This window comes from Lampetra planeri, chromosome 17 (assembly GCF_965212315.1).
Source record: "Lampetra planeri chromosome 17, kcLamPlan1.2.h2, whole genome shotgun sequence".
Taxonomy (NCBI): Eukaryota; Metazoa; Chordata; class Hyperoartia; order Petromyzontiformes; family Petromyzontidae; genus Lampetra; species Lampetra planeri.
Window position 1 is genome coordinate 12,781,849 of NC_136123.1, and position 18,237 is coordinate 12,800,085.

The following is an 18,237-nucleotide window of genomic DNA, read 5'->3' on the forward strand; positions in this document are numbered from 1 at the left end:
ACAGACATGCTATCTTCCCATTAAACTCGTTTACATTGACATACCAATCTCTCCCTTTAACGCAGCTGTTGTGCGTGCATGCGGCGACGGGACTCCTTTCCATCTGACCCCGCCTACTTACCCTTGGGTGACACCCACCTCAAACTTATATATAACCTCTTGTTGCAGCAGCCCTTTCCTGTTCAGCAGTTCTACTGCTGTGTCTTTCCACCTGATGACGATTGCTTGTGTTGCGATCGAAATGTCGTTATTTATTATTTCTTTTTCTACCTACGTGCCTTTACCGAAAGAACCAAAGATTATGGAGAAACATTATTGGTCAGCAATTTTATTATTAATGATACAACATATCATCAACACAAGCAATTGAATCATACAATATCCAAGGTGTTCACAATCATGAATCCAATGCGACCAATTGAAAGCAATTACTGAATCATTGCCCATCGGTGTGTCTAGTTGGCAGCCATGGTCTGGTCCATCCAGCTACGCAGGGCGGTGACGCGCGCGTACACGGCCGGCATGGAGGTGGAGCACGAGCTGCTGCCCCACGACACGATCCCCACGAGGTTCCACACGCCGTTCTTCTCGCACACCAGGGGGCCGCCGGAGTCACCCTATGTAGAAGACACGCAAGGTGCATAGCGACAAGAGTATGAGAACGACATTCGATGTCGAGACAGAATAAACTAAAATCTGCCTAACCATCTTTGATGACAATTGAGTTGTGTTGAGATACACCTCACGTATATGGTGGTGTAGGTCTGCAATCATTACACATTTTTTTCAAGTAATGTATGTGCATTGTGCATGGTAATAATGAGCTGTCACTAATTTATATTTGTTGATTTAAAAAAATCATATTCCCACTTAAAATTAAGCATTGAGGTATATATAAAATGTCAACCCTATTAAACTGGCAAATACTTTCATCGAGGGTTCACTTTCAAATGCGTTACATTTTACAGGATAGGCCCATAAACCCCACCATCCTTAAACCTTCAGATATAGATATGAAACACTGACTTCAGATATAACAACTTTAGCTACGTAAAGAAATACCGTCAACGCTTACCATGCAGGAGCTGGCTCCAGCACCACCAGCGCAGATCATGACACTGGTGATGACGTTCACGGTGCCCCACTTCTGCTGGCAGGTGGCGGTAGGCACAATGGGCAAAGCGGTCTGCTGCAGGATGGGAGGCGTGTTGAAGGCTGTGAAGGCACACATAGAAGAATGTAAAATAACATAGAATAATGGTTAGATCATATATTTTGAGGTAACAGATCATATCGTTGATATTATTTACTGATAAATCTATTTGGCACGAATTAATCTCAAAGTTGTCAAGTCCTACTAGCTGTAGGAAGTCCACATGAATACCCTTCACAAAGTAAATTGTGTTAATTATTGGTCATCGATGCTCACCGGAAGAGCGGACCTTGCCCCAGCCGGAGGTGACACACTGCATGTTATCAGCAAAGACATCCGAGGCGGCAGGCAGGCAGACGGGAGAGACACGGTCCACGATCTGAGCGGGCTGAGCCAGCTTCAGCAACATGATGTCGTTGTTGATGTTGTAGGAGTCCCACTGCTGGTGAGTGATGGCCTGTGTGTGCAAACAGAACGAGATGTTAGAATACCTTAAACGCACTACGTTTGTTTAATTCAGGGTACTTGATGAATACACTTGGTTTCTGTTGAACTTCATCAATTTTAATGTCTAGCAAATTGCGGGGATTGTTCATGAGGTAATTTCATAGCTCGCAAGTTTACCTTAGAGACGACAAGAGACTGGATGTTCTCGGCGTTGGAGTTCCTGTCGTGCTCGCCCAGGACGACGCGGTCAATGGACGGGCTGCGAACGCATGTAAAAAAACCCAACATGTACTGATTGAGAAAGATATTCTGCCTCGTTTTAAATCGTTATCAATGAGCAGTGTGACGCTGGCGCAGTGACTCCTGCAAGCGCTTACTTGAACTCGCAGTGGGCAGCGGTAACCACCCACGAGGGGTCGATGAGCGAGCCACCGCAATAGTGCCATGTGGTGGAATCCTGTAGTGGCAAGACGCGACAGAATTGGTGTCGTGTCGCACTCTGGGACACGCGTAGCATTCCTCACATACCAAACAGCAGTTCGTACAGGCCGACTTTCACTTGTGTCGTGGACACCGCGATACGGTTCATGTCAATGTGGACTCGTGATATACTAACATTGAGCACTCACCTGCAGGGACACCTGCCAGGGCCAGGAGCCCGACACCGCATTCTCGCCGTTGACGATGCGAGAGTAGCCGGTGATGACCGGCTTGATGGCCGGGACACCGCACCCTATAATACATCAAAAACCAAGTTAAAGCATCTCCATTCTCAATGAATGGTGGACCTTGCTTGTCATTGCAGGTGGTCATGAGCCATTGTTGAAAATTCTCCATATGGCAACTCTTGACTTCCCACAAAGTGGTTTCCTCATTGAAGTGACCTGGGAGGAATAGGTCACTTAAAAGTTCCATAAAAAATCGCACATTTATATCAACATAAATAGATGCACGGCTGAAGGGGCTAATACGTTTTGGCCAATAACCCAGTGAACGTCTTTTAAAAAAAACTAAAATGCTACATCTGAAATACCAATGACTATCATAGATACTCACCGAAGGTGGCGCCGATGAAGGCGAAGCAGGATACGAGCCAGAAGAGAGACATTGCGACTGTGGTAGACGGTGCTGGCCTCCTGCTGTTGGGCAGCCCCTTTTATACAGAAAATCTGCCGTGTGGCAGCGAGTTTCAACTATAAAATCGATTGCAGCCTTTGCTCTTAGATGGCTGGTACATGTCTTGTGCCATATGAGGTGAGTCGATACGTTCTCATGCAGTGAGGTGATGTAATCTGAAGTTTTAACATTTTTAGTTTTGAGTAATATATTGAGGTGACATTGACTATAACGTTTGAAATGCAAAGATATGGCCATTTTTGTGAATGAATATTTTCATGATTATCGAACAAAATTATTACTTTCATTGCAATAAAATTAAGTGCAAATGTCAAAAAAGTATTATATTGAGGGCCCTTAAAACAAACATATTAAGATCTAACAAACTGAAGTTGTTATTTTTTCATTAAGAAATTATTATTTTGTGCCATACTTTAAATTTGCATCGTAGATTAATTGGCTTTTGGAGTGATATGTAAGTTGATCTGTGCCATGAGGACCAGCATTTTTAAAAATGGTTATTTAAATGAATGTGCAATCAATACCATACCATCCCATATTTTCTCACGAGTGTATTTTCGTGGATAACTGATCATTTGGGCATTTGCAAGCAAATAAGGTGTGTTTAAAACAGTCCCTCTATATCAAAGAAAATATTATTCTGGTGACAACATATGACAATCGAGTGAAGTCATGTTTTGATAAACATGTATGTTTGATAAACGTGTCTATTGAGAGACGTTTCTTAACAAAATCTAAAAATGATTAGTACAAAAGTACATGCTTTTTATTTACCAGGTAAGACACACTAAGCTGTTAGCGATTTTTCATAGATGACCTGGCCACACATGATAGCTCATCATAGTGACTTTGCATATGTGGGAACTTGTAGTAGCCAACGCATATTTCTAATCGTGGATTCGAAAAATCCACACGACCACGGGAAGAACATGCAAATTCATTGCACTGTAACTCCTGGGAATCATTGCACATTGCCCTTGTATTATTCTTTGAAAACGCCAGTAACTTGTTTTCTCTCTGCCTTGACCCTTGCCCAGGAATATGGATATTTTGATAGGCCTGTGGTTTGAGACAAAGCAACTGTAGTGGAGTTTATTTTTAAAAGTTATGACCGGACTCCGCCTCATGTTCAGAGCTGGCTGTTTGGATTCTCTGCACTCGTGGTTCCTCTTTCGGTGAAATTTGGGTTTTTGCAGAAAAGTTGAGAGTATGAGAAGTCCCTTTGGATTTCATTTGTAGACTTTAAGCAGGCCAACGACTCTGGAAAGAGGATATGTGGGAACACCTAGGTTGTTATGGCATCCCGGGTAAGAAAGTTTGCCTCCTTAAACACTTGAATAAAGGGAATCAGGCTTGTGTACACGTATAAGGTAACACATCAGAATGGTTTGATATTCGGACAGGTGTTCAAGGTTGCATTTTGTCAATCACTCTTTAATTTTGTGCTTGACTATGAATCCAATTACAATAACAACATGATCCATAATAGAGGTGTTTGGGTTAGATCGCGTAATTTTATAATGTTTACCACATGAGTCGGGTTTTCACAGTATTAACACCAATAATCATTATAGTACGAGTAAATGTCTGGGATTTTGAGTATGCAGGTAATGTCGATTTGATACATAATGTAACATCCTTAACAGTTGGTGATCTTAATCACTGAGGCTGGACACTGGGGTCGTAAGGAAAACGATCTTCAGACATTAATGATGGATATTTATAAACGGGGCTTATGTCGTAGGATCAGGATGAGAGAAGGTTGAGGTGGTAAAGGATGTTTTGAGACTGGAATGCCCATTTTGCATGTGGCTGTGAGAAGGCCAGGTGAGCATGCTAGCTGTGTTAATGTATAGATAAGAAGTGTGGACTCTAACCAGTTTGAAAGTTGTTGGCTTGCGAGTGCATGTTCCTGAGACAGATGTTGGGATTTTTGTGGAAGGACAATTCTAGAAGACAGCATGACATGTAAGGATTGTAGATATTAGGGGAAAGAAGCTGTGCTAGTATGCGTTCAGGACAGAGATCTTGTTGCTGAGACAGACATTTCAATGTTCTTGAATAGTCTGGTAACCAAGGGGAGGCCTAAGAGCAGATGGTGGGATACTGTGAAGGCAGATATTGGGGGTCACATGCCTACGATGGAGCAGCTGCAAGATATGGTGGAGGGTAAAAAGAATTGGCAAGGTACGGTGCCTCAATGGCATTGGCCACGATGACATCTTGATATTGAAAGACAAGCAAGTGATCGCGCAAAATTGTTGCGATGTTGCCAGCCCTTACCATGTCGTGTGATGTAATAACCCTGGTTAAAAACAATGCATCAGACAATAGGCGTTTGTGTATGCGCTCCGTTGGGTTTGTTCTGTGCAATGAAGGAGCACAGGACCCTAGGTTCCATATCTCTTTCTCTTCATATCCATGTCAGTTACTATACAGGCAGACCTCACCGAGTGTGAGGGTTACGTTACTGAAAAATGCTGTGTTGAGCAAAACTGCGTTTGAAAAATAATTTACCCCGGTAAAGGCTGACCGAAACTGAATTTCTGGTTTCGGCGAAACCGAAACCAGACCGAAAGTAAAAAAAATACTTTCAGCCGAAACCGAAGCCGAAAGTTTAACTACACTTTCGACCGAGACCGAAACAGAAAGGTATATAACCGAAGTTACCGAATACAAGATTTATTAAATATGTCATGATGCAATGCTATTTTAATTAAAAAGAAATCTAGAACTAATCATTCAGAGCCTGCAGTAAGAGTCGCTAAATATACAATCTTTAGGTGCTACTTTCTTAGTAATTATATCCAAACAAACGAATGTTGTAGTTAAGAAACAACAGTTTTTCTACATTCAGCCAGACAGGCTGCCGTCTGTTGACCGGTCGTATATACATTAGCAGACCATAGTTGCGGCTGTAACCTCGCTCCTAAGCTGCTGCTGCTGACGTGTGTGTGTGTTTGCAGCCTATCGCATAGGATTGCCTAGCGCCGACTAACCGGCCGATAGGCAGAGTGATAGACGTAGCACTAGCGTTATATTACAAAAATAGCTCTTCGGTTGACGAATGACGACCGAAAGTCAATATCAGTTTCGGCCAAAACCGAAACCAGACCGAAAGTAAAACATTTACTTTCGGCCGAAACCGAAAGTAAACCGAAAGTTAAAAATTGACTTTCAGCCGAAACCGAAAGTATGCCGAAAGAGGCCATTTGCCAACATTCGGCGCCAAACTGAAACCGAATTTCGGTCGGCCTCTAGTTCCTGGGTTCGAAATGAGCACCCTCCCTCGTATTTAACTAATCCTACATTATTTCAACCCTTTATATTGTACTAAGGAATGCAGAGTCATTCTCCATTTCCTGTGTGTGCACGAATTCTCCATTTAACGTCAACACAAAACCTGCCTAAATTACTATTCCCACATCACAGCGCTCATGCCCAGCGCACTGAATTGCCAGCCCAACGCTCGCCCCTGACACTGTCACTTGAACAGTGTAACACGTAGGCTTTCGTGACCAATATCATCCATAAAAGATTAAGCTAGTTGTAATTACTGGCAAAACGTCGTACTCAGATTGTAAATGTTGTGGCTTGGCTCTCCAACACACTGGTGTGCTGTGCTAGTGACGAATTGACATGTTCTATTTACTTGACAACCTTTACTAGTTGGCTGTGTCGGGTGGTGGCGGGTTTAAACGACACATTTATATATTTACGCGATATAACCCAAAATCCTCTATTATGTCACTTTAACGTTAATGATTTGACATCTAGGCGTCCAAATGACTAATGCCATTCATTACTGGACGACTAGATACATGCAGCCATGTGCGGCCATTTAAGTTGTGCTATTGTAGTAGGTTCGAATTAGGTGCACACACACGCAGCTTGGAGGCAACACTATTTATTAAACGGTAAGTAATATAACACTGTACATAAGGTGGTGACCACCTTCCTCAACTCACTAACACTCTGGAACACGACACAGACTGGACCAGGCAGGCAACGGCCTGCCTGGCCCAGAACGACGACTCGGGACTTGACGACCAATGATGTCTTCACTTTGGAGTACAGTACAACCCTTGCTCTCCGTTCACACCACGCTTATATCTGCTTTGGCATGGCCGGCTCCGCCCAGGCGTGGCTGGCTCTCTCCAGGCCACGCCTCCCTTCCCAGGACACGCCTCACTTCCCCCACCTCTTGGAAGGTCCGGATCCCTCCAGCACGTGACCCCCCAGGCACCCCCTTGGGCCCCCAGCCCTCGTACAGGCCAACACAGTAGTGACCGTTCTGTCACTACATCACCCCCCCCTGTATAAACACACAGCCGTCCCCGGCTGTAACACAACTGTGAAACATCGAAAAGGTGTGCCTCTGAACCAGCAACATCAATAAAAGAAATACAATCACGTAATATATACAGAATCGACGAGGGTAAAAGGGAACCGCATAGAAAACGGGGAATTAACAACAAATATACATGAAAACTGGCTAACCCACTTACGCTCCAGCACAGCCCCCCCCCCCCCCTGTTAGAATCACGTATGCAATGACAGTCACCCGTTAGCACCCCCCCGCCTTTCCGACGTGGCGTCACAACCAGTAGCATGCGTCAGCCATATCGGGGGGGGGGAATTTCCATGTTACCACCCCACCGCCTTTCCGACGCGGCGTCATAACCAGTAGCACGCGTCGGCCATATCGGGGGGGGGATTTCCATGTTACCACCCCACCGCCTTTCCGACGCGGCGTCACAACCAGTAGCACGCGTCGGCCATATCGGGGGGGGGAATTTCCATGTTACCACCCCACCGCCTTTCCGACGCGGCGTCACAACCAGCAGCACGCGTCGGCCATATCGGTGGGATTTTAACCCAGTCTCTCTCCAAGACTCGCATTGCAGCATATAGCTGTACCGACCGAGCTGAGACCCAGTCTCTCTCCAAGACTCGCATCGCAGCATATAGCTGTACCGACCGAGCTGAGACGACCCAGTCTCTCTCCAAGACTCGCATCGCAGCATATAGCTGTACCGACCGAGCTGAGACGACCCAGTCTCTCTCCAAGACTCGCATCGCAGCATATAGCTGTACCGACCGAGCTGAGACGACCCAGTCTCTCTCCAAGACTCGCATCGCAGCATATAGCTGTACCGACCGAGCTGAGACGACCCAGTCTCTCTCCAAGACTCGCATCGCAGCATATAGCTGTACCGACCGAGCTGAGACGAGCCAGTCTCTCTCGAAGACTCGCATCGCAGCATATAACTGTACCGACCGAGCTGAGACGACCCATCGTTCACTCATTGCACAACATGCACCCTAACAACTGAGGGATACAGTCCCAACGTAACAGGACAACTCCACCTGAACCTTACGAATCTCCAGCCCACTGTTTCAACGCACCTCCGAGTGTCTCACTCTCCGGGCCGTCAGGTCAAGCCATCAGACACAGCATGATGGGACCACACTCTCTGAGCCATGTGAGCGCACAGCCCACTTGGCTAGACAAGCCACGGAGTGTCTCGATCTCCGGGCTGTCAGGTCAAGCTGTCAGACAGCATGACGGGACCATACTCTCTGAGCCATGTGAGCGCACAGCCCACTTGGCTAGACAAGCCACGGAGTGTCTCGATCTCCGGGCTGTCAGGTCAAGCTGTCAGACAGCATGACGGGACCACACTCTCTGAGCCATGTGAGCGCACAGCCCACTAGGCTAGACAAGCCACAGAGTGTCTCGATCTCCGGGCTGTCAGGTCAAGCTGTCAGACAGCATGACGGGACCACACTCTCTGAGCCATGTGAGCGCACAGCCCACTAGGCTAGACAAGCCACGGAGTGTTTCAATCTCCGGGCTGTCAGGTCAAGCCGTCAGCCATAGCATGACGGGACAACAATGTTCGTGTTAGACACACAACTCTCACTGGGCCATCCTGACCAGGATCTGCGCCCCAAGATAAGTGACAGCCAGCACCACAATTCCAAATCCCTGGCAGCATGTCACCATCGCAATTTAACACCATCACAACACATACGATTTGAATTATGATCCCCCACAGAACTGATCCAATGCCGAACAGGTACGCCCAATTTGTGACGATCCCGAATATTCAATGGTCACAACAATACACCTCACATCCCGTATCCGTGCACATCATCTCCGAGACTCGCATTGCAGCAGTACCAACCGAGTGGAGAGAGCAACGCAATTTGACATCAATTAACGGAAACGCACCCCCGATCGATGTAGAACACAAGGGGCATTCCCGCACAAAATACATCATCTGTGCAACAACGGACAGGAGCCAACCAGTGAGGTTGAAACACACCGAACCTGTAATTTGAAAAACCCCTTCAACATTAACCATGGGACTCAGGGCATTCGAATTTTGAGAGCAAAAAAAACCAATACACAAACCCCAAGAATCGCCGAATTGAGTAATACAGTATATGCAGTATATGAATTTCGTACAGTCAATCATTTGGTGCAATGCTCCATCCAGTCCCCACATGGCAACACACACAATCACTACTCCAGACAATCCGTACATAGTAAATAATCACAAGCAAGTACCCAACAGTCCATACACTGTTAACAATTCCAAGCAAAGCTCCATACGGTCTGTACCTTGGCAAAAATGACGATCAAAGTTTCTTACAGTTACACGTGGCAATCACGAGCGAAACTCCATACAGTATACACAATAACAACGGCGATTTCGCAACAAAACGATGTAACAACACGAGTCATTAACACGGCAACATACAGGATATCAACGGAGCTCGGGACACCAACACGAATTAATCATTAACTACACCCAGAAGATACCGATCTCGACGCCGTATTTAACAACAACACTTGTTACAAGCAGAAACCCCCCATGGTCGCCGCGTCAATTTATCACGCACACAACCGGACGAACACGCTCCGCAACCCAGCGAGTAAAAAAAACACCCGCGATCGCAACCCGGCGCACGCAAGATGGGTGAAGTTATTATTTTTCTTGGGGACGGGTGCTTGTCATGTGACGACTCGCCTGGCAACCTTTAAATAACGGAGCGCGGCAAGGTGGAGCACGGGGACGCCCCAAAGAATCTTGCATGATGAATACGGCCTGCTCTTGCGAACCCATCCACCCTCTCGTGCTCGAGTAGAAGACGGGGGCGCCACCCGAACATGTGGAACTCCCCCTTCGCAGGCGTTGATGTCGGCGGGAGCGGCATTTCAGCAGCAGGAGCGGCGTTCCCGCCGCCGAAATGGCGGGAGCGGCGCTTTGGCGGGAACCGCGCCCCGACCAGCCGCCGAAATGGCGGGAACCCCGTGGCCCGCATGGCCGGGCCTCCCCTGCCAGCCCCCGCAGCGACGATGGTGTCCTCTCCCCGCGGCTCCGTCGCTCCATTCCCGATGGCGGCGAAGCAGCAGTGTGGTGACAGTCCCGCCGCTCCGCGTGCAGCGCCATCTCTCTCTCTCTGTCACCGGGGCTGCCATCCCCGGGGCTGTCAGAAGGATGGTCGTCACACCGTCCCCGTTGTACGAAGGCGTCCAGGTGAGTTTTATATTTGTTTTTCGTGTGCCCATTTTACTTCCCTAGGATAACACCTAGCAATATTTATTTACCCCACTTCTGACACCAGATGTAGTAGGTTCGAATTAGGTGCACACACACGCAGCTTGGAGGCAACACTATTTATTAAACGGTAAGTAATATAACACTGTACATAAGGTGGTGACCACCTTCCTCAACTCACTAACACTCTGGAACACGACACAGACTGGACCAGGCAGGCAACGGCCTGCCTGGCCCAGGACGACGACTCGGGACTTGACGACCAATGATGTCTTCACTTTGGAGTACAGTACAACCCTTGCTCTCCGTTCACACCACGCTTATATCTGCTTTGGCATGGCCGGCTCCGCCCAGGCGTGGCTGGCTCTCTCCAGGCCACGCCTCCCTTCCCAGGACACGCCTCACTTCCCCCACCTCTGGGAAGGTCCGGATCCCTCCAGCACGTGACCCCCCAGGCACCCCCTTGGGCCCCCAGCCCTCGTACGGGCCAACACAGTAGTGACCGTTCTGTCACTACACTATTGTGCCGTTGTCCATTCATCCATCATGCATAGTCAGCGAAGAACCGTTGCGCCAAACGTGACCTCTTGCAACAGCATTCGCATAAACAGCTCTTGCTGCCATACACCGGTGTCTCGAGTGATTTGTTTGATCCATGGATAACGGGTGGGGGGATGGGGGCGACCACGGGGGCGGCGACATTCCTTTGAGTGTCGCAGTCCACTTTGAATGTCAACCGCCAAATGAATTGAGCACAATTTTCTGGAGTTTGGGCATCAAGACTGGCGACATGTCCAAAAAGTGACAGCTGTCTCTCTCGAACTAAGCTCTCAATTACTATGAGATGCAGATGCAATAGTGACATTTTTAATGAAGTCAAATCATCGGATGCCAAAAAGCGTCTTTGGCATCAAATGTGGAAGGACTGCAGCCGATCCAAATCAGCTAGAAGCAATGCCCAGCCCTCTGCATCATAAAACAAACGTGACAAAACACAGCACTGGTAGACTCTCAATTTGGTGCCCAGACTTTAACGTTTCTGGGATGAAATGCGGTTCAGACCATTCATTATTCCCGAGGCCAGGCCGATTTGGCACATGACATCAAGTCTACATCATCCATTAGTGGTTTGTGCAGATTCCAGTTAGAGAAAATCCTCCACTGCTTTGACAGCATTGTCATTAATTCTAGATTTGAAGCTTTCGTGACTGCAAGGAATCATCTTCTTAGGTTCTTTCGGTAAAGCCACGCAGAAAGTAAAATAAAATAAAAACAAAAATCACGACGTTTCGGAGGCAACACAAGTCTCCGTCATCAGGTGGGACCGTCACAGCCAGATTAGCTGTATCAAGTGAGGCAATGATTCAAGATGTAATCCCTTAAAAGCGAGTTGAGGGGGGAGGGAGAGGGAGGGGGGAGCTCATCAGACTATGGTAGCCAATGAAAGGAACGTATCGGGAGGGAGGGGGGGCGAAGCCAAAAGGGTGGGCGATGGACGTGGAAGCGCTTGTGCGCAAGCGGCCTATTACTGCACACGCCAACACAATGGAGCGATTGTGCGCAAGCGGCCAGCCACTGCACCCGCCAACACAATGGGCAGAGAGGAGGAGGGGAGGTCTAATACACATGATAGACAAAAGAACGAAAATGATGATGGGTACAAACTTAGGGGGAGCTCATCAGACTATGGTGGCCAATGAATGGAACGTATCGGGAGGGAGGGGGGGGCCGGGGGGGGGCGAGGCCAAAAGGGTGGGCGACGGACGTGGAAGCGCTTGTGCGCAAGCGGCCAATTACTGCACACGCCAACACAATGGAGAGAGAGGGGGAGGGGGGGTCTGATACACATGATAGACAAAAGAACGAAAATGCCCATGTTTATACCAATGCTGGCTGAACAATGAAGAGAGTACTGTTAAAATAACTGGGGATGTTAACACTCGGTAAAGTACAGTAAAATAGTGCCTGTCAGATAAGATGGTCCAAAAAATTTGTGATTAAGTCTTTTTTGCGTGGTTGATAAGATCTTTCCAATGATTACTAAGTTTGTACCCATCATCACGGTTGAAATTATGTCTGTGTTTGTATATTTGTATGGCTTCGTGTACAAACCTTTGATGGCAGCCGGGAGGTTTGCAGAGAACCTTGGTCTCGGAAAAGACAATTTCATGAGAGCCCACCGAGTTGTAGCAATGATCGGCCACGGCAGAAGAATCAGTTCTGCCGTGTTTCAGATCTGACTTGTGCTCGCGGACACGATCAGAAACATGACGTTTCGTTTCTCCAATGTAGCAATCACCACAAATGCAACTCAATTTGTAGACTCCAGGATACTGTAAGTCAGGAACGACATCCTTCACAGATGGAATCAGATCACGGATTTTATGCACTGTACTGAATCGGACTTGGATCTTATGTTTGTTTAGAATTTTGGAGATCTTTTTGGTCACGCCAGCTATGTATGGTAACGTAATGGTTTTGGTCGGAGTTTCATGTGGCTGTTTCTGTGTGGTGGGAGAGACAGCTTGGCGGATAGTACGGTCACAGTATCCGTTCATCCTGAGGGCCTGATGTACATGTCTTAATTCATTGGTCAGGTGGTGTTTGTCAGAAATGCCATGTGCTCTGTGGTATAGCGTTTTGATGAGAGAGTTCTTTTGAGATGGGTGGTGGTGGGAATCCGGTTTCAAGTAGGAGTCTGTGTGGGTGGCTTTTCTGTAGACAGAATGTCCCAAGGAACCGTCAGGACTCCTCTCAAACAGAATATCCAAGAATGGTAGTTTACCGTCTTTCTCCACTTCCATGGTGAATCTGATGGATGGGTGTCTAGAATTGATGTGGTCCAAGAAGTGGTTCAATGCTGGGAGGCCATGTGGCCAGATGACGAAAGTGTCATCAACATATCTCTTCCACAGGGAAGGACGCAGGGTGGATGTCTGGATGGCGTCTGATTCAAACTTTTCCATGAATATGTTGGCTATAACTGGTGACAAAGGGGAGCCCATAGGGGTACCCTCATTCTGTTTGTAGAAGGTGCCATTCCAGGTAAAATAGGTGTTGGTGAGGCAATGCCTAACCAGCGCAGGTGCATCAGAATTCAATCCATGTTGGACTAAGTCCTCAATTATTGTTAGGGTGTCCGGTACTGGGACTTTGGTAAACAAAGATACTACATCAAAGCTGACGAGGATGTCATCAGGAGATAGTACCATGTCCTTAACCATAGAGACTAATTGGGTTGAGTTGAGTACTGCTGAAGAGGTCTTGCCTGTGAAAGGGAGCAGAGTATCTGATAGAAAACGGGCTAGTTTGTACGTAGGAGAGTTTATCGTCGACACAATGGGTCGTAGCGGGGTGCCTTCCTTATGGATTTTAGGAAGACCATAGAGTCTGGGAGGTCTTGCCGCCGATGGTTTTAGAGAGGGACGTTTGCTTGGTTCGATTAGGGAAGTCGAACTCGTGATGATACTGTTGGTTTTCGTCGTTAGCCTTTTAGTGGGATCGTTTTTAATTTTGGAGTAACTCCCATCATTAAGAAGGTCCAGGATTTTGTTGTTGTATGAATCTTTATCCATGATGACCGTGGCATTGTCCTTGTCTGCCGAGAAGATGACTATATCATCTCTCTTTTTTAGGTCCGCGAGTTCAGAGCGATCGTTTTTGCTGATGTTACTAGTGGGTTTCTTAGCATTCTTAAGAATAGTAGCTATTTCAGCTCTTGCTACATCCGCATGGATGTGTCCTATGCCTCTGAGGGCTACATCAATCTGGGAAATCATATCCTCTACTGGTATATATTTAGGGGTGACGGCGAAATTTAGTCCTTTGGCCAGTACCGTTTTTAGAGTGTCAGAAATTGGGATGTTACTCTGATTAATCACGGTCTTGTTAACATCCAGCTTTGCGATGTGTGGCTCTGGTTTCTTCTTAGATAGGAGGTTGAATTTAGAAATCAGGTTAGCTTTGCATTTGGCTGGCAGTGAGTCAGCAGAAGCAGAAGTCATGTTATCAACGTGGTTCCAATCAGAAGGTGACATTTTTTGTGTTAACATTAAATGTGTTTGTAAGAGAGTCTTGTCTAAATTAACGAGTTCAGATCGGAGTAACCTTATTCTCTCCGAGATTAGTGATAGGCTGGCTTTAAATAAGATCTGTTTGGAGTTCGGTGAGGACACAGCAGCGGATGTGAGTGTGAAAGCGATGGGTATTACCTTGTTATCTCGGCATCTCTTGAGGAAGGCCAGCGTCTCGAAAAGCTGTGACTTCTTGTCTCTTTGTCTGTTAAAAACTCTAACAGATAGGTGGAATTCCTCCCCGTAGAGGGCATTAATTCTAGATTTGAAGCTTTCGTGACTGCAAGGAATCATCTTCTTAGGTTCTTTCGGTAAAGCCACGCAGAAAGTAAAATAAAATAAAAACAAAAATCACGACGTTTCGGAGGCAACACAAGTCTCCGTCATCAGGTGGGACCGTCACAGCCAGATTAGCTGTATCAAGTGAGGCAATAATTCAAGATGTAATCCCTTAAAACCGAGTTGAGGGGGGAGGGAGAGGGAGGGGGGAGCTCATCAGACTATGGTAGCCAATGAAAGGAACGTATCGGGAGGGAGGGGGGGCGAGGCCAAAAGGGTGGGCGATGGACGTGGAAGCGCTTGTGCGCAAGCGGCCAATTACTGCACACGCCAACACAATGGAGCGATTGTGCGCAAGCGGCCAGCCACTGCACCCGCCAACACAATGGGCAGAGAGGAGGAGGGGAGGTCTAATACACATGATAGACAAAAGAACGAAAATGATGATGGGTACAAACTTAGGGGGAGCTCATCAGACTATGGTGGCCAATGAATGGAACGTATCGGGAGGGAGGGGGGGGGCCGGGGGGGGGGGGCGAGGCCAAAAGGGTGGGCGACGGACGTGGAAGCGCTTGTGCGCAAGCGGCCATTTACTGCACACGCCAACACAATGGAGAGAGAGGGGGAGGGGGGGGGTCTGATACACATGATAGACAAAAGAACGAAAATGCCCATGTTTATACCAATGCTGGCTGAACAATGAAGAGAGTACTGTTAAAATAACTGGGGATGTTAACACTCGGTAAAGTACAGTAAAATAGTGCCTGTCAGATAAGATGGTCCAAAAGATTTGTGATTAAGTCTTTTTTGCGTGGTTGATAACATCTTTCCAATGATTACTAAGTTTGTACCCATCATCACGGTTGAAATTATGTCTGTGTTTGTATATTTGTATGGCTTCGTGTACAAACCTTTGATGGTAGCCGGGAGGTTTGCAGAGAACCTTGGTCTCGGAAAAGACAATTTCATGAGAGCCCACCGAGTTGTAGGAGTTACTCCAAAATTAAAAACGATCCCACTAAAAGGCTAACGACGAAAACCAACAGTATCATCACGAGTTCGACTTCCCTAATCGAACCAAGCAAACGTCCCTCTCTAAAACCATCGGCGGCAAGACCTCCCAGACTCTATGGTCTTCCCAAAATCCATAAGGAAGGCACCCCACTACGACCCATTGTGTCGACGATAAACTCTCCTACGTACAAACTAGCCCGTTTTCTATCAGATACTCTGCTCCCTTTCACAGGCAAGACCTCTTCAGCAGTACTCAACTCAACCCAATTAGTCTCTATGGTTAAGGACATGGTACTATCTCCTGATGACATCCTCGTCAGCTTTGATGTAGTATCTTTGTTTACCAAAGTCCCAGTACCGGACACCCTAACAATAATTGAGGACTTAGTCCAACATGGATTGAATTCTGATGCACCTGCGCTGGTTAGGCATTGCCTCACCAACACCTATTTTACCTGGAATGGCACCTTCTACAAACAGAATGAGGGTACCCCTATGGGCTCCCCTTTGTCACCAGTTATAGCCAACATATTCATGGAAAAGTTTGAATCAGACGCCATCCAGACATCCACCCTGCGTCCTTCCCTGTGGAAGAGATATGTTGATGACACTTTCGTCATCTGGCCACATGGCCTCCCAGCATTGAACCACTTCTTGGACCACATCAATTCTAGACACCCATCCATCAGATTCACCATGGAAGTGGAGAAAGACGGTAAACTACCATTCTTGGATATTCTGTTTGAGAGGAGTCCTGACGGTTCCTTGGGACATTCTGTCTACAGAAAAGCCACCCACACAGACTCCTACTTGAAACCGGATTCCCACCACCACCCATCTCAAAAGAACTCTCTCATCAAAACGCTATACCACAGAGCACATGGCATTTCTGACAAACACCACCTGACCGGTGAATTAAGACATGTACATCAGGCCCTCAGGATGAACGGATACTCTGACCGTACTATCCGCCAAGCTGTCTCTCCCACCACACAGAAACAGCCACATGAAACTCCGACCAAAACCATTACGTTACCATACATAGCTGGCGTGACCAAAAAGATCTCCAAAATTCTAAACAAACATAAGATCCAAGTCCGATTCAGTACAGTGCATAAAATCCGTGATCTGATTCCATCTGTGAAGGATGTCGTTCCTGACTTACAGTATCCTGGAGTCTACAAATTGAGTTGCATTTGTGGTGATTGCTACATTGGAGAAACGAAACGTCATGTTTCTGATCGTGTCCGCGAGCACAAGTCAGATCTGAAACACGGCAGAACTGATTCTTCTGCCGTGGCCGATCATTGCTACAACTCGGTGGGCTCTCATGAAATTGTCTTTTCCGAGACCAAGGTTCTCTGCAAACCTCCCGGCTACCATCAAAGGTTTGTACACGAAGCCATACAAATATACAAACACAGACATAATTTCAACCGTGATGATGGGTACAAACTTAGTAATCATTGGAAAGATGTTATCAACCACGCAAAAAAGACTTAATCACAAATTTTTTGGACCATCTTATCTGACAGGCACTATTTTACTGTACTTTACCGAGTGTTAACATCCCCAGTTATTTTAACAGTACTCTCTTCATTGTTCAGCCAGCATTGGTATAAACATGGGCATTTTCGTTCTTTTGTCTATCATGTGTATCAGACCCCCCCCCTCCCCCTCTCTCTCCATTGTGTTGGCGTGTGCAGTAATTGGCCGCTTGCGCACAAGCGCTTCCACGTCCGTCGCCCACCCTTTTGGCCTCGCCCCCCCCCGGCCCCCCCCCTCCCTCCCGATACGTTCCATTCATTGGCCACCATAGTCTGATGAGCTCCCCCTAAGTTTGTACCCATCATCATTTTCGTTCTTTTGTCTATCATGTGTATTAGACCTCCCCTCCTCCTCTCTGCCCATTGTGTTGGCGGGTGCAGTGGCTGGCCGCTTGCGCACAATCGCTCCATTGTGTTGGCGTGTGCAGTAATTGGCCGCTTGCGCACAAGCGCTTCCACGTCCATCGCCCACCCTTTTGGCCTCGCCCCCCCTCCCTCCCGATACGTTCCTTTCATTGGCTACCATAGTCTGATGAGCTCCCCCCTCCCTCTCCCTCCCCCCTCAACTCGCTTTTAAGGGATTACATCTTGAATCATTGCCTCACTTGATACAGCTAATCTGGCTGTGACGGTCCCACCTGATGACGGAAACTTGTGTTGCCTCCGAAACGTCGTGATTTTTGTTTTTATTTTATTTTACTTTCTGCGTGGCTTTACCGAAAGAACCTAAGAAGATGATTCCTTGCAGTCACGAAAGCTTCAAATCTAGAATTAATGCCCTCTACGGGGAGGAATTCCACCTATCTGTTAGAGTTTTTAACAGACAAAGAGACAAGAAGTCACGGCTTCTCGAGACGCTGGCCTTCCTCAAGAGATGCCGAGATAACAAGGTAATACCCATCGCTTTCACACTCACATCCGCTGCTGTGTCCTCACCGAACTCCAAACAGATCTTATTTAAAGCCAGCCTATCACTAATCTCGGAGAGAATAAGGTTACTCCGATCTGAACTCGAT

At 47.1% G+C, this 18,237-nt stretch overlaps 1 protein-coding gene across 1 annotated transcript; it reads right to left on the minus strand.

The window, feature by feature from the left end:
* Nucleotides 1–312: 312 nt before the first annotated feature.
* On the minus strand, nucleotides 313–2,788 carry LOC144723390 (chymotrypsin B-like). The gene is made up of 7 exons (XM_078602127.1): nucleotides 2,657–2,788; nucleotides 2,230–2,333; nucleotides 1,978–2,057; nucleotides 1,778–1,859; nucleotides 1,430–1,610; nucleotides 1,076–1,215; nucleotides 313–617 (listed from the first exon to the last, which is right to left on the minus strand). Exons 1-7 carry the CDS (start codon nucleotides 2,706–2,708, stop codon nucleotides 456–458), a joined length of 801 nt encoding a protein of 266 aa, XP_078458253.1. The 5' UTR covers nucleotides 2,709–2,788; the 3' UTR covers nucleotides 313–455.
* Nucleotides 2,789–18,237: the final 15,449 nt, after the last annotated feature.

Coding starts and splice junctions, on each gene's coding strand:
- LOC144723390 (XM_078602127.1), bottom strand. CDS start 2,708: ATGTCTCTCTTCTGGCTCGTATCCTGCTTCGCCTTCATCGGCGCCACC. Junction 2,334..2,656: donor CTTCATCGGCGCCACCTTCG/GTGAGTATCTAT, acceptor GATGTATTATAG/GGTGCGGTGTCCCGGCCATC. Junction 618..1,075: donor CTGGAGCCAGCTCCTGCATG/GTAAGCGTTGAC, acceptor TCTTCTACATAG/GGTGACTCCGGCGGCCCCCT.